Below are 15890 nucleotides of genomic sequence, written 5' to 3' on the forward strand. Positions count from 1 at the left end.
GTTTTCTATTTAGCAATGGTTTCTATCAATCAACAATACTCTAAGATCAAGTTCGTTAAAACAGTTATTTGCATTTACAATATGTAAAATATTACACAGTGATGTGATCCCTGCAAGATGCTTAAGAAATGAAACAATAGTTAATGCTAAGTGTTCTTACTGTATACATCTGCATAAGGAAAGCTGTTGTCTGCAGTATAAGTGGTGCATGTGCAAGCTCCAGGTTGCAATGGCTGGTCTTGTGCATGCATTATGTTAAATAGTAATAGTGTGTAAGGTGGGGGGTTGTTTTTCTTTTCTTTACTTTTTTTAATTGCTGCCATTAAGTATAATTTTGAAAATTATACTTAATCTGAAGATCTTATGATTGCTTTTATTTGCTGTAAACGTTTATCTTTATTTTTAAGTCTGGATGGAGAAGAAAAAAATCAGAGCTCAGTATCTGTTGAATAGCTGCTGTCATGTCTGAAAGAAATTATATTATGTGTTAAGTCGCTGCTGTCCTCCAGAGCTGGGGGATCTGCTCACACGCTGTCCTGACAATTCCTACTGTGTACCTTGCCAGCGTACAGCAATGTGTGTTTGTACAGGGATAAGAGACCTGGCCTCCCGTGTCAACAGAGTGACAGAATGGCGTTTAACCCTGACTGAGCTTGTATAAACCACGGCAACAAAATAAAAGCTTATTTATTTATTTATTTATTTATTTATTTGGCAGATGCCTTTATCCAGGGTATGTCTGTGTGTACTACTGTATGTACTGTAATTCTTTATCTACCCTAGCAAAACAGTGATAGAAACCACACTGGAATGTTAGCTTTAACAACCTATTTTGAGTGTAATCATTAAACTAGTATTGCGGTTTAGTGAGTCGCCCTGTCCATACATCTCTGAGAATGTTGAGCAGTACTGAAAATTCAGCCAGTGGCTATACTTTGACACTGTCTGCCAAACCAAACCAAACATGTCTCTTATTCTGAAACTTTAGACATAAACTGCACTCCTTCTAAATTTGATTTCACTATATTTTTTATTCCATTCAATGACAAGTAATAATCAGTGATTTGCACATTTTTTTCTTGTTGCACTAAAATATTCAAAGCCGTCAATGACACCATTAAAACAAGACATTTTAGAGCTGTCACAGTGATCTCCTGCTTCTGCAAAATAGCTTCAGAAAAACAAGAGCATTTTCTTTTTAGTAGCTCATTCTTCCATTCAACAAGCTCTGGAAAGTTAGAGCTTATCCCGACAGTAACAGTGTGCAGCAGACATCAGAATGTTTTCCCTAAAATTAAGTAGACTTTGTTATGAGAATGATACATTCTAACATAAAACACTGTGCCTGGATAATGTTGAATATTGTAGCACTTTGGGTGGTAAAGCATGTTTTTTTTTAAATGTTGTTCCAGCACAAGTGAATGAAATATGATGTTGTAATCCTTGGGTTTATGAGTTAGGGTGCTACTAAAATGGCCCCCAGAAGGCACTTAATTGTGACACACAGTGACCGTTTTGGTGTCTGCCGGTTGATAATAACTCATAAAAGCAATGTTCGCTGGCAGTGGAATTGTACTTTCATTCATTATGAAATACATTTAGTATTTTTGTTGTTGCAACATAATTTATAATTTTTTATTTTACAGAAATTTTTATGTTGTAATTCTGTCTTCTGTCTTTTGTCTGGTTGTGTTACAATGCCAGCATTATAAAACTATTAATCTTGACATGAGTCCTGTCTAATGCCTGTGCTGACAGCTGCTTTGCAAATAACTGAGGTGACAAAAGTGTGTCAAATACGGCGAGTGAAGGGTCATGTTACTGCGCGAAGGGTCATGTTTCGGCATGCAAGGAATCAGATCGTGGTGCAAAGGATCATGGGATATATAAAGCTCTGGAGAAATGTTTCTATTGAGTCAGTGGAGCTGTGTCATATTTCACTATGTTAAAGAAAATGCATAAAACTTTGTTGTAAATTTCACAAGGTCTCTTGAAGAAAACAGCAACATTGACAAATTATGATAGTATGTAATTATTTTGAAAAATGCAGTTTTCTGAAATGGCGCCTCATAAATAACAGGGTAGGGAAAACAAGAGAGACACATTTCAATCTTGGTCTCTCTCTCTCTCTCTCTCTCTCTCTCTCTCTCTCTCTCTCTCTCGCTCGCTCTCTCTCTCTCTCTCTCTCTCTCTCTCTCTCTCTCTCTCTCTCTCTCTCTCTCTCTCTGCCTGCCTGTATGTTTCTCGCTGGAAAATTTAAAAACATTTCTTTCCCTTTCATTATTTCTTTATTCAGTAGCAGGTATACATTTCCGAAGTGCACCTTACTGGAGAAAATGTTCCCATGGTGGCAATATATTTACAAAAGACTTCATTTTAAACAGAATGAAATCTCTCCTACAGCAGAGCCTGTCTATACAGTGTATGACTGTAGACCTTAGCAAGTATTTTCGCCTTATCTGTATAAATAGTGACTCCCTGTCAACAATTCACAGGCTTTGGTCAAAAGGACCCATGCCAGCCACTGGCCTATAACCAGACTAAGTAAAAGAGATGACAGGCTTTTATGTATAATATACTGTCTGTGAGTAAGGGGAGGACTTAGTACCCCTTAAGATAATAATTAGTTTCATTGGTGAGTTAATTTTTCAGTGGCCGTAAGCACATGTTAATATGTATAGTGTGCAGGAGGTATGGAAGACGCAGGTGCCATTCCCTCCCTTATCTTACTTCCTGAGACAGGGTTAGGTGGTAATGCAGTTCTGTAATGAAAAAGGTGGCTGTCTAGAATGATGATGTCATTGGGATAAATAGACCCAGATAAAGGGGGTCCTATACATCAAGATCGATTATTATAGTCTAAAGCAGTGACTTTCTGTTTTTCCAGTGCCAGGCAGGGAGAGAGTTACATGTAGAGCTGGAGTTATATGAGTAATACAATATACAATCCATTGTTACACTACATGGTTTTTGAACCGCGCGTAGGCAAAGTAAGTTGATTTCTCAGCTTGATAAGTGTGCATTGTGTTACATGCACGTTTCAACTATTCATTCAATTAGAGGCTTGACTGCCAATGCAATACAATAGTATTCTGTGAGATTGGCACCAAAATAATTATATTGATTTATATTGCTTTCAATTTCTATATAATCTACAGAGCAATCAGATAAAATAGAATTCTTGTTCATGGTTACATTTAGGAGTTGCAGAAGGATTCAGAACCATTGCTTTGTAGTTGTTAAGAGTATTCACATATACATTCAATCCAACCAGTGAAAGCATGAAAGGAGATGTGTTAGAAAACAGCATGGTTAGCACTTCAGGAAACTTGGTCTCAAAAGTCTTGGAGAGTAGTAAATGTGACATCCATTGAAAATTATTTCAAACTCATTAAGAGACTGGACTGTGAGTCTTAAATAAGGACCTACTCAGCACATCTGTGGAAAACCTATTGGGCAGCGTCCAAACAGTAAAGGCTCAATAAAGACATTACAGAGATGTATGAGGGGTCCAGGGGGACTCGTAGGTCAGAGCATGAATCATATATTTCTGCTTTCCTTTACTTCTGTATCTGAAATAACATCAGTAAAGTGCTGCCTCTGACATTTGTTTTAGAAGCTTTGATTAATGCTTGGCTTGCAGACAGTTTAATGAACAGTGGTCTTCTGTAAGAGGATATAGGAATAGATGAGTACTGGCAGCCTTCAGCTCTTCAGATCAATATGAACCTGATAAATCCCTGTGAATGAATGCGGAAGATAAACAGTAAATAAGTTCCTGCTTAAAAGTACAAGAGCCAAACTACTACGAGGAACTCAGTGGCGTCGCTAGGGTGGTGGTATTATTCAACTACGTGGGACAATAAAAAATGTCAGCCATGTGGAAAAATCTTGATCCATCTCCAGCACCACCCCCTCTCCGGAACGAAATCCTTGCTACGCCAGTGTTATTAATCATCATAAAAAAAAATCTCCATCCATCCGCGAAACAAAATCCTGGCTACGCCACTGGAGGAACTGAAATGTTATATTTATAAATGCAGTACAGCAGCTGTTAATATAAATTATAGATTAAACCCTTTTGTTAAGCTGATTGATGCAACGATTCAGATCTGACACAGGCAGTACTGTATCACCCCATTTTCCCAGGAAGTACAGAAAAAATTGTCAAGAAAGTAATACTTTCTTGTACGAAATTCCTGCCATGTACAGTACATGTTTGATATTAGCTGGGGAGCACTGTAAATATACCCTGCATCTCCTGCATGAAATACATCTGAGGCAGAGACAATCATGTACTTCAAAGAGATTTTTAATGATATCTCTCCTTATGTTATGTAGCAAATGTTACATTAGGAATAATGTATGCACTTGATTGGAGGCAGAGAATTAGTGATGAAATGGAAGTTGTAGAAATCCAGAGTCCTAATGATTAACTGTTCAACTGTGTTTTTTTTTTTTTTTTTTTTTTTAAATTTCAGAAGGTTGTTGTTGTATGTTATGCGTATTGTATGCATATTTCATGTTATCAGTATAACAAAAACATCATGTGGGGGAAACAAAATATATCCTTTTTCAGTTTTGCTGTAGTAGTAGCAGGAGCAAATGTAGTAAATGGAGGAGCTTGAGAGGTCAAATGTACTGAATTACAGTATTTTATTAGCTACAGACACTTTGCAGAGTTAGATGTGTAAATATAAGTGCTGTCCAAGCTAACGTTCTTTGGCAACTTGACAACCTTATGAAAAATTACTACTTGAAGCTCAATGCAAGAAGGCAAAATAACAATTCTTAATACATCACAAATTGACGCCTCAATAACTGGTAGCAGTGTCATGCAACTTGTCATGTAGAATGTTTAATCATCCAAACCAGTAGACAGTAGAAAAGGTGTACAGACTATATTCTGCTGGACTCTCCAGGTCAGTGTATGTTACTCAGAAAAAGGTTGCAGTTCTTTACTGCATCTTTGAAATTATGGAGAATAAGCCACATACCATGGGCAGGTAGCACAAGTGTTAGTATAATAACCCTAATGCAATATAATGTCACATTAATAGCCACTACTATATTCTATCAGAGCAGTATTAGACACATCCTCTTCAACGTGTAGATAAAAACAATAGCATTCCCATCATATTTTATTTTTTATTTAGTTTGTGACATTCCCCACCCCTCCCCTTCCTTCCAACCTTAACCGCAGCCTCATTTTTTAAACTGATTTTTCTAACTTCTTGGCAGCAGCACCAGCAGCACTTCTCCTTGTCCTGTCTTATTTTCTGTCTGTTTTTCCTCGCTTTGTTTCTGCAATCTCTGTTCTTTCTTTCTATTTCAGCAAAATAATAAAGATCAAAGTAATTGATGACGAGGAGTATGAGAAAAACAAGAACTTCTTCGTCGAGGTTGGGGAGCCCCGCCTGGTGGAGATGAGTGAGAAGAAAGGTGGGGGATCTGCACTGAGGCCTGAGCCTCATTGCCTGACCTGTCTCACCCAGCCAAGCCTGGCCTGACCCACAGCATTCACACGTCTAGGTGACATCACACAAGGCGGGAAAACCAACAGCTTCTCATTGGCTGAACCCTTGTGCTTGTGTGTTATAAAACAACTGCTAGAACACAGAGCCTTTTATGAAATTACTGATGTGCTTGTAATATCAAATTTAGAAGAAAGGTACTTGATATTCTTTCACATAATCCCAAAAAGCTCCAAATGTAATAACATTTTCTATAATAAATATTTCCAAAAGCACCCCAAATGCAAGACGGTTGTTCCAGACACAGTACACATTTCTTTTTTATAGCTAGTACTATAAATATGTTACTACCACCCAAAATGGCGCATTTAAACTGGGTAAAAGGTTCTCCCCCTTGTTTAAACACCAAGACGGTGTGAATGAATGTGAGACAGGCTGCTTCCCACCATGACATCTCACTAACCATCGACACGGTTGAATGTGATGCATGTGTGTATATGTATGTGTGATTCCAACCCATTGTTTGAACTTGTCTTGTGTCCCCACAGGCAGACCATTACCGTTAAAATTCTTGACCGCAAGGAGTATGACAAACAGTCCTATTTCTTCGTTGAGCTTGCAGAGCCGATATGGAAAAGACGAGGATGGACAGGTGTGAGAGTACAATAAGACAAATCAGTATGACAAAAATGAACCTCTGGAGAACTTTTCTTCCCATCTCTTGTTTGTGTTTCTACTCTCACCCTGCCTTTCTCCTCTGGCTTGCTCAGCTCATTCTTTACAGTGTCTTCTAGCTATACAAATAAAACAATAATCTTATGTCAGTTGCGAAGCTGTCTAAAACGTGTTATGATAAACAGTTAATCAATTCAAATTTACTTCATTAATGTGTTGTAAGATAGTAATAACGGCTGGTTTTACAACCCTGATTAGCACTAACGTTGCTTTAGGTGAAGTAGTCCAAGATTAGTGCTGCTCAGGGTCTGTGAAACCACCAGGCAAGCATTTTCAGTGTACAGCCCCCACAATTATAAATATAGGTCAACAACATTAAAACAGATGTTTACTGAAAATGTTTATACATTAATATACAGTAGCTATGTTGTGAGCCTCCTTAGTGGAAGTCTGGAGCATTTGAGAAGTTTAATTCAAAAATTATCCTAAATCGAAATTTTAAGATTCCCCCACTTCTGGTTAACAATTATTATTCAAAGCTAAAATTTCACAACAATTTGTGTATTTTTTATCAGGAACTGTTCATCTACAATACATCTGTAGCATTCCAATGATGTGCAGCAGCACATATTAACTAACTCTAAATGCAAGAGTCACAGGGCTTAGGTCACCTGTAAGCTATTTGTTTAGTCATTTACCTCTGCAATTAATGTTGATGCATGTCTATTTGTAAGGAATAACAAGGAATGGTGAAGCATACAGTGCTACCACGTTATAATGTGGTTGTCAGGGTCCATAATTAGGCGACCGTGTTTTTTGTGTTTCACCTTATAACAAATATTGGCACCTGTTAGCCTGGACCACACCAAAAACAACAAACACTCTTGCACTCTCACAGCAGCACATTCACACAGCAGCTTGTCTCACTCGGCTCTGCCCGCGCTGATGTGGACACCCCCCTGTATGCTTTCATGTCCCCGCCTCCATGTTGACGTTCCTGCAGGAACCAAGTAAATAAAGCAGTCTAATTCATTGTCTTTAACACAGCAAATTTTTTTCCTAGAGCAGCCCTCTTTGGAGTCTTTTAGCCATCCACACAATGTCGATTCCGCAACATGTATATCTTTTGAAACTGCTGCTTGAGTTTCACCTTTTCTTACTCTGTGCACCGCGTCGAGTTTCATTTTAACAGAGAAAGATTTTTGTTTTTTGCTGTCTGCCGTGCTTCGTACTGAACGTTCACCCAACGTGTGCGAGTCAAATTGCATTATGGGGGAAATGGGAGCCACGATTACCGTGTTATGATTCCGCTCTATAAGAGGTCGCGTTATAACGGGGTAGCACTGTATTAATAAGCACTGCAAACCAGGGTAAACTGCAAAAAATACAGTGGTAAAATGTTATAAAAGATGAGGTGTCAGTTTTTGTTATTTTTCCAGGCCCTGTACAACAATCCGTCTCTGCAGGGCAGCATTTTTGAACAACTTCAAACAAGGAATAGTTCCAAAAAAATCTAAATAGATTACGTATAGAAAATAACATGTTATTCAGTACTTTTCCATCTGAATACTCCTCCAGTTGGTTAGAAAAAAATAACGGCTGCTTCCTGTAAAATAATTACAGTACATTTTTTGGACTAATTATTAGATTATTGCTTTGTGTCTTACAAGAAAGGTTACAGATGAGGTACTTAATCATTCTGTTACCACAGCGTAGAGATGGATCAATTCCTAATTCTTCAGTGAGCAGGTTTAAGGTAAATCTAATTTAAAACCAGAGCAACTTTGAAAAATCAAATACTTCCATTGGACACAGTTGGCTATTCCACAGACGTACTCAATTAAATAAACACAAAGCATACACAGGAAATGTTAACCAAAAGTATACGCTGAATAAACAAACAGTAATTCAAGTCTGTAGTTTAATTCCTTTGAACAGTAACCACTGTATTAAAACAGCCCTGAAGTAAACTGTTTGGAGCAGCTATAAAATGTAGATTATTTTCCTTCTTGAGAGCATATTTATGTTTTACTGTACCTTTCTGGATAGGAAAATGAAATACACATACAAAAAAAGGATTCACTCAGATCCCATACATACATATATATATATATATATATATATATATATATATATATATATATATATATATATATATATATATATATATATATATATATATTTCACATAAATACTTCCTAAATAACATATTGGGCCACATGTATTACATTTTGAAACCAAAATCCAATTTGCTCCAATTTTGTTGGAGAATTCTTCCTGTTAAATAAGTAACAAGCAGCTTGTAGGGTTATTAAAGACTCAAGTGTGTCTAGGTTGTCTGCTGTGAGTTATGTAACATTAAGTGCTAAATGCATTTAGCATAAAGACCTTCATAAATCTGCCCCCATTGTCTACAACCCACACCCCTTTGCATTTTGTTAAAAAGAAAGAAAAAAGCATACAAATGAAAGAAATATTTAAAAGAACAATGGAGATCATATTGGTAAACGTGGCTGATTATATAGAAGTGCAGACATGAAGAAGGATGCTGTGTTCTCCAGTGTTCTCCACTGCTTGCTTTTAGCATTCAAGATGCAGGTGTATCGGCTGCTCTGTAGACTATATATAAAAGGATGTGTTGGAGACCTAACCCCCAGCTATAAATCTAATACAAGCTCACTCACCTGCAGATGTGTCAATTTGACTAACATAAAACAGTACTAACAGCAAGCAGTCTATATTTTACGTTATAAACATGTTCACCATCTTCCTATTTAATTTTATAATAACAACACATCCCAGTTTGTTTATTTGGTGGGGGGTCATCTGCCTTCTTTCATTTTGATTTCTTTCTAAACACAAGATATTATTACATACAAATGTATTGTAGTTTTGTGACAAAAACTGGGGCATAAATTATTATTATTATTATTTATTTCTTAGCAGACGCCCTTATCCAGGGCGACTTACAATTGTTACAAGATATCACATTATTTTTACATACAATTACCCATTTATACAGTTGGGTTTTTACTGGAGCAATCTAGGTAAAGTACCTTGCTCAAGGGTACAGCAGCAATGTCACCCACCAGGGATTGAACCCACAACCCTCCGGTCAAGAGTCCAGAGCCCTAACCACTACTCCACACTGCTGCCCTGATACATTGTAATAAACAGAATACACAATTCAGGTTATGTAATTGTCATTCAGATGCTAAAATCTGAAATAAAATGCAAATAACTGACTGAACATAAACTTCTAATTGATTTAAGATGTTAAGATCTGACATATGATTTATTTATTATGACAGTGGCTTTTTTTCTCATATCTGTTTTTCCGCTTTGATTTCTAATGCTCTCTTTATTTATGTTCCCTGTATGTTGATTTTCTTGACAGCTTTTTTACTGCATGATTTCGGTAAGCTTCTCCTGTCTTTTTTTCTCAATTCATTCAATATTTGGTTTTGTCATTCTCTTCCATTTTACAGCTTTAACTTGTTTTTCATACAAAAATATAAAGATGCATTACCCTTTAACAACATTTTAAATACCATGTACTTCTTTTTAAATGCAACTACAGTACTGGTACATCATCGTATGTGTAATTATAGTGTACCAAACTTTTAAATCTGTCATGTTGTTGTATTTACTCATAAGCAGTATACATACACATTTAGAAATACAGTACTAAATGAAACTTCAAAGATAAACGTTTTGAGTAATATTATTTCTCAATGTCTTCATTACATTTCTTTAAGTATTTCTAACTGTATGCAAAATTACACGTGGAACAAATTCCATGTGTAACAAAGTTTTACTTATAATAGTATTCATGCAGAACAGTGCACTTGGTCATGCTGAAAAATCTAGAAACGCCTAGTCTTACAGAAGGTTCCTATTTTGAAATGTATAGACTAGCAAGAAAATTAAGTAAAATAGTGGTTCTGGCAGGGAACTCACTTTAACTTTAGATCAAGTCTCGTAAATATCAAGCATATTTTAGGCACTTACAATACTAGATCAAATTGTCAATCAAATTGCTAGTATATTATTTGTCCTTTGATAAACATCACTTGCTTCTTGACTTTGTCTAACGGGGGAGGGCAGCTATTCTGCCCCCCTGCCCATCTCTTTCCTGCGATCACTTATCTCTCCACTTATCTGCAAGCTAATTTATGGGCAGGGGTACCTCGAAAGGCAAGGCCAAAGGCCAAAGAATGTGGTGTAAAATATGTATAATGTAGTAGTGCTGTCTAGTGTAATCTATTGCATGAGTTTCTTGACTGAACTCCTAAGAACTATAATTTGACTGCTTCTTTCTGCAAATAAGTTGTTTCTTGATAGTTTTATATACTTGTTATTTCACTCAGTTCACGGAACAGGAGCAAGGGCTGCGAGGAGTAAGCCCTGGGACATGAAATAGGAATTATGTGCTTGTGACTTTAGGAAGGTGACATGCTTTCCCCTTGGCTCGCAGAGAGCCGCCCTAACAGAGGTGAGCCCAAACCAATCAGCCTCTAAGGGTGGGAAGCAAGCATTACTTCCCCCAAGTGGAAAATGAAGAGAAGGATAGAGAATACATTTAAGAAGACTAGAAGTTGCCCCGACTAACAAGGAACGCCTACGCTTCGGGACATCTGCTCGGCCAGAGCACTGAGACAGCCACGTGGGTGACAGGAATTCTGAAAGAGAAAATGAAAGGAACATAAAAATGAAATGAACATGCAAAGGGGCCAGAAAGGAACACTGGCATAGTTGAAGCAAGTTGTTAGTGAAGGATACAGGGTTTCCCCCTGGTTCAGGGAGGTCCCAGGGGGAACAAGAGATAGAAAAAGGAGATTCGAGAAAAGAGCAGGTTTGCCCCCTGGCTCAGGGAGATACCGCCCTCTTGGAGTTGAGACCAAACCGACCGATCGGTGCTGCCCCCAGGAGGAACCTGGATTGATAAAGAGATTGTTAAGATCGATTTGGCCGGAGGTCCCCTCTGGGTCTCAGAGAACCATGCTTGGGAAGTGAGCGTCACTTGCCCCCAGAGGGAGACCAGTTGCAGACGTGGCACTGTGCGTTGGAGCAGGAGGGGAAGAAAGAGGAAAATGAAAAAAAAAGACAGAATGAGTGTTCGACCCAGGGCTTAAATAGGTTAATTGATAGATTGGCTTGATTAACTAGGGAGAAGCTCATGCACCTGCTTCCCGAACAACACCCAATGGTTACAAAACAATTGCCTTTACACTTTATTTAAAATAGGGTCTCTTCATATGTAGAAGAGAGTACTGACACTAGTGGAATATACATTGCACCACAGGGCAATGGCTGGATGAAAGGATGAAAGAGCAAAAGCAACATAAGAAAAACCCAAATCAATGCATGAACCAGATCCTCTAAATTTGAATTATTAGTCACTAAAAAATATTTTAAAGTTGGTAATGCATCTTTAATGACTTTCCTTTTCTCATGGTTGTATTGTTTATCTTTTTTTTTTTTTTTTTAAATGTCACATTTTGTCAGTAAAATTATTTTGGTTTTGTTATGTAGGAACAACACATTATTTACTGGTATTGTTATTGCAGGAACAAAATATTAGATTTAAATTGTGTATTTTTAATTGCTTCTTGATTAAAAATGTATCATTTATCAACAGTTTTCCATAGTACACTTTGCAAGGGATTTCATTGACTGAATAATTCAAGTCAGCATTTTTCAACATGTTTTTATTTTTTTATTTTCTGTATTCCATTTTAGGTGACTTTGTAAAAACAGGTAGGACATTTTCATTAGTAGTGACAAATCTCTGAAATATTTCAAATTTAACTTTCCACTTAATACAGAATGTATTTTTTATTAATGATAAATCATTTTATTTTTTAAAGGGGATTTTCAGTATGGTAAGAATCCATCTTTTTTGTTTACCACCTAACCCAAATGTAGCACACTAATTTAAAACATTGCAATCCAACTAAAGTCATTTTGTTTCATTTGTTTAATTTTAGGGGTACTGTTAACAACGAAGTATAACTATAGTTTAATTTGTTTAGACGTACTCTGCACTATGGTAAGCAACCGCAAAATGACTTCAGTTTGGACTGCAAATTCAGTAACATATTGATTAGAATCTGCGGAAAGGAAATAGATACACAAATCATGCAATTAATGCTTTGGTGGGGGGATTTGCAACTTCAAAATATCTACAGCTTTTAACTGTGTGGCTTTGCCAGAAAACCAGGCTGAAGATTAAGGTATTTGAAGCATATATAAAAGAAAAACAGAACTGATATTGGAGCAATTTCAATAGTTCAGTCAAACATATAGTAATTTTAGCATGTTTCGCTTAATAACAATGTTTCCAAGTTTAGCCTGGTTTTCACATGGATGGTCATGTATAAAAGCTTATGGTATGCAGCTGAGTTTGCTGGGTGTCACAAGGAGAAACGCTTGCTTAAACCCTGAAGAACAAATTGCAATGCAGTGTTTCTTTTAAGCCTGCATAATATATGTATATGTTTTTCTAAAACTATTAGAGAAACATGTTTCGCCCTATGTCATGGGCCCGAAATCAAAATTATTATTCAGCTGTGAGAAAATTGTATGGCACAATATGACATGTGTAACTAAATTCTAATACATTTTTAAAATACTGTACAGATTCTAATGAAAGAACAACAGTTGTCATGGTGACTGACTTGAAGGGTATTTTGCCCTTTCAATATTGTGTCTGATTTGTAGAGCAAGTTCCTGTCTACAGTATATAGCAAAACAATCGCAGACTCTTTGATGTGGTTATAGCTGGTATTACTGAAAATTGCACTTTATCATTCTTGGTCCCTCTAGTGAGAAGAATATTGCAAAAGCCTGCAACAAACAATGTTATCTTTAATATCATTTAAACCTCATGTTCTAAGTTAACAGTTTAAGGCCAGAGTTATTTGATTATTTTATCTGCAGGTATATTGATTTCTTTGGTCCGTTCTATTGATCATCAATCAGAAAAAAATGGGTAATCTTCTCAGAAAAGACTAGTTTTGCAGTAGAACACATAATCCCTACCTTTTAGCACATTTCTTGCTACAGTAGACATTTGATGGACCAAAGTTTAGACAGTAAGCCTAATTTGTCTAGTAGACTAAGAACGTTCCACAGTGTTTTTTTACAGATTCGTATTAGCCTCAAGCACTGTGGTCTGAGTGACCTTTCACCTCTGTAATGGACAAGTGTTCCAGTCAGGTGTTTGGTGGTCTGAACTTAAACAATTAGCCCTCGGAAACAGTCAAAAGATTGGGTGGAGCTGAAGAGGGCTGTCCCTCACTGACAGACTTGAAAAATGCTCACATGGCAGTGTATGGAAGCTCACATTGCCACATCTCGTGCAACCCCTGTGTGGATATGGAGAGTGTTTGGTATCCAGTGCTGTCCAATAGTTGTTGAGCAATCTAGTAAAACTGACTTCCTGTTATTTATTTATTTTAATTGCTCAAGATTGAACGATGGTGGCTAAAACAGATGAGAAGAAATCAGGACTTATTTTCTGAATAGGCAAATTAGAGTTGACAGGTCCTTAAACCAAGAAATTCAATAACTCTGGTCTTTATGTGCTGATTTGTTTTTTTACATGGAAAACACTGTCACTGATAACTTGAATTGAGAGCCAGCATGTCACTACAAGCTTGCATTCCTGGTGATTCTTGGAACCAGTAAACGGCTGGATGTTTAACTGGAACAGACCCACAGTTATTGATGATTCAAAGAGGGTGACACTTTCACAAAACAGTGTTTGAGCCAAGCTTTTTCTAAGCAACACACTACCTTAAGCCGCTTAGAAAAAGCTTGGTGCAGAAGCACTGTCGTAGCTGAGTTCTTGCACGGTTTCCTTTCCTTCAAGCCACAAAATAAATAAATAAATAAGCCTCCTCCTCTTTCCTATTGAGAACTGTTCAATAAATTAATTTTATGATGATCACTCCATTAGGCAAGCGTGTCTACAGGAAAATTCACAGTAGAGACCGTCCAATCCCTTCTACTGTAGTCTGCATTGCAGGTATAATTTTTTTTTTTCCTCATGACCGTCTGGTAACTGCACTTAAATTAACACTGAACAAATAAATCCAGCTGTATTTTATTTTTAACCCAATGCTGAATAACTATATTTTCACTCACAAGTCACATCCACAGCTACAATCTCTTAATGAAAAACAATTTGAACGCATGCAAACCAGATTCAAGCGGTATACTGGTGAATGAGCACAACTCACCCTTATATCTACACTGCACAAAGTTTAGGATGTTCTATCGCTTATTTTTGAATATAAATTAAGCACCAAAGGATTGATATGATCTATTACGCATGTTTTATAATTGTCATTGTCCTGACCTAAAACAACTAACCACCTGTCTGACTAAAAATATAAATTGTCATTAGAAGTAAAGTAAAAGAAACTGAATAAGTTGCAGTGGACCTAGGGTTTTTAATTATGATTTATCTAATGTTATCTCAAATGCATAAAAAAAGTATTAAAGTTTTGATATTTTAAAATTTGTTTAAGAATACTGGAGAATAATATAGTTATGGAGAAGTTTTCAGAAAGTATTGGTACAATATTTAAAACAAAAAATCAAAAGAAGCAAAATGGGCCCTAATAATGAAAATAATGCTTTTTTTAAAAAAACTGGTCATACACTGTGAAGACTCAGCTTAATTTGTGGCAGCAGTTTTTCAGAAATGCATTTTTAAATGATGGTTTTTAATGTCGGCTTTTCTGCCCTGTTGTTATAAAACAGACCTGGGTCTGTGAAGTACGATTCAATGGGGAATAAAGTCCAAGTAAAACTAAGAAAAATGACTGTTTCAAAAAACAGTTTGTACTGTAACCTGTCAGAGTTGATCTGTTTTCAGTTTCCTGTAGCCTCGCCATACTTACAACATGCAATTTTCCAGAAATTTCAGAAATCAAACCCGTCTCCTTCCATGGAACCAATTTGTTTGATCTCTAGAGGAAAATCGTGGTTCTTTAAATAATGGAATAAATGCCAATAAATCAAATTGGACTTGTATTAAGCCTATAACAGTATACTTATTCAACGTTTCAATGTGCACAATATAGAAATGACTTTACAACTCATTCAAACACATATTAAAAAGCTAAAACTGGAATAAACATGTTTTGTACTTCACTGGGACATTTCTAAGGCATTACAATGTCGTCGTCGTCGTCCCCCCCCCCCCCCCCCCACACACACACACACACACACACACACACACACACACATAGCAACATTACATAGATCAGTTCTAATCAGAATCTTTGAAACTGTCTGGAAAAGAAACATTTTAATTGGAGACCGACATTAACCAATATATAAATGCTGGGTGAACTAAGGTTCAGAAAACTGTTGGGTGCCTACTTAAAGAACTTCAAAAAGCTATGTAATTGAAGGTTAAGCTCAAATTAAACTGCATGTACCTGCTGTGATTCTTAAATGCTCCGTCATCACAGGATCTTACTATTTAAGTGCAGTCGTCAACAGGCAGCCCGTTCTATTCTTCAGGATTTTCCAGTCTTGTATTCACAGATAATATTTACGTGATTTATTAAAATTAAAATATTTCTACTTAAAAAATGTCCTTAAAACGATAAAGGCGGAAATGAATGGGCGTCTATTTTAATTATTAGGTTCCACCGGTCTATATTAATATAGTAACGTTCCCCATTCTGATTATATTCCAGTTTTCAAGTAGCTTCCATGTCA

The 15890-nt window shown here is 36.6% G+C and overlaps 1 protein-coding gene across 7 annotated transcripts in view; it reads left to right on the forward strand.

The window, feature by feature from the left end:
• LOC117403118 (sodium/calcium exchanger 1-like) overlaps positions 1–15890 on the forward strand; it is a 181645-nt gene that overhangs the window by 131171 nt on the left and 34584 nt on the right. For 2 of the 7 annotated variants that reach the window (XM_059024085.1, XM_059024084.1), the window contains exons 3-7: positions 5336–5442; positions 9547–9567; positions 11892–11909; positions 12020–12034; positions 14113–14181. In XM_059024085.1, the coding sequence (XP_058880068.1) occupies positions 5336–5442; positions 9547–9567; positions 11892–11909; positions 12020–12034; positions 14113–14181 (230 nt within the window). Of the gene's footprint in view, positions 1–5335; positions 5443–6022; positions 6127–9546; positions 9568–11891; positions 11910–12019; positions 12035–14112; positions 14182–15890 lie in introns of all 7 variants that reach the window. The other 5 variants (XM_034005126.3, XM_034005125.3, XM_034005127.3 and 2 more) reach the window with 5 other exon arrangements.

This window comes from Acipenser ruthenus, chromosome 5 (genome assembly GCF_902713425.1).
Source record: "Acipenser ruthenus chromosome 5, fAciRut3.2 maternal haplotype, whole genome shotgun sequence".
NCBI classification, from domain to species: Eukaryota; Metazoa; Chordata; class Actinopteri; order Acipenseriformes; family Acipenseridae; genus Acipenser; species Acipenser ruthenus.